General features: G+C 33.7%; 1 protein-coding gene across 1 annotated transcript in view; it reads right to left on the bottom strand.

Annotated features, from left to right (window-relative positions):
• LOC119593353 (regulator of chromosome condensation-like) overlaps positions 1-858 on the bottom strand; it is a gene marked incomplete at its 5' end in the record, with an annotated part of 13,192 nt that overhangs the window by 6,584 nt on the left and 5,750 nt on the right. The window contains 1 exon segment of the mRNA XM_037942279.1: positions 74-299. Within this exon segment, the coding sequence (XP_037798207.1) occupies positions 74-299 (226 nt within the window).

Here is an 858-nt window from a genome sequence, read left to right as displayed (position 1 = left end):
CACAGGAAAAAATACAAAATACAATTAACAATCAAGTACATACAACACACACAAAGTTATTAGAAAATCTTACCAATGCCTTTCCTATTTCTGGAATCTCTTGTGGCAAAGACCTCAGCAATTCTGCCCAGTTGACCCGATTCTCCACAGCCACAGGTGTAAACTTGTCCCTCTTGGGTGAGCAAGGCCAGGTGGTTATTGCCAGAAGAGATCTTTACTACTGGGATATTTTCTAGGAGCCGTCTTGGAGTTTTTTGAAGAATCTCTCTATCTACAAACCCTAATGGGCCAGAATTATCCTGAAATGATAAAACATTGTTATATTCAACATCCATGGTACACCCAGTTACTGTTTACAATGTCAAAGGGAAAAATATATAGGGGATCCCCATTATGCATCATTTTACTCTTTCCTCACTGATGTTTTGTGGATGAATCGTTCATTAAATTATCCTCTTTCATCATAACTGTTCTAGAACTCATGTGGTGTGAGTCAAAATTAAAGTTTTCACATTTGACATCTGCATTCTCTTTCTTATTAACTTTTATTGAATAGAAATGTAAATATTGCTCTTCTTAGTACTTATATAAGAAAATACATTAACTATACCCTCAAGCAAGCAACTGTACAATATGGTCCCAGTCTATATTACACTCTTTCATAATGTATTCTTATGGAGTAATGAATTGTCACTATTCGTTGTATTTTGTTTTGCTCTCAATGACAAAAACCAGTGATTACCTGTATACCATTCTTAATATTATTTCTACTAAAATAAAGTAAAAAAGACAACTATTCATACAACTCCCTCTAATTAAACAACACTGCATTAAATTGATGAATATGCAAATACAAGA

This window comes from Penaeus monodon, chromosome 32 (genome assembly GCF_015228065.2).
Source record: "Penaeus monodon isolate SGIC_2016 chromosome 32, NSTDA_Pmon_1, whole genome shotgun sequence".
Lineage (NCBI taxonomy): Eukaryota > Metazoa > Arthropoda > Malacostraca > Decapoda > Penaeidae > Penaeus > Penaeus monodon.
This window is presented reverse-complemented; position numbering and strand designations above follow the sequence as displayed.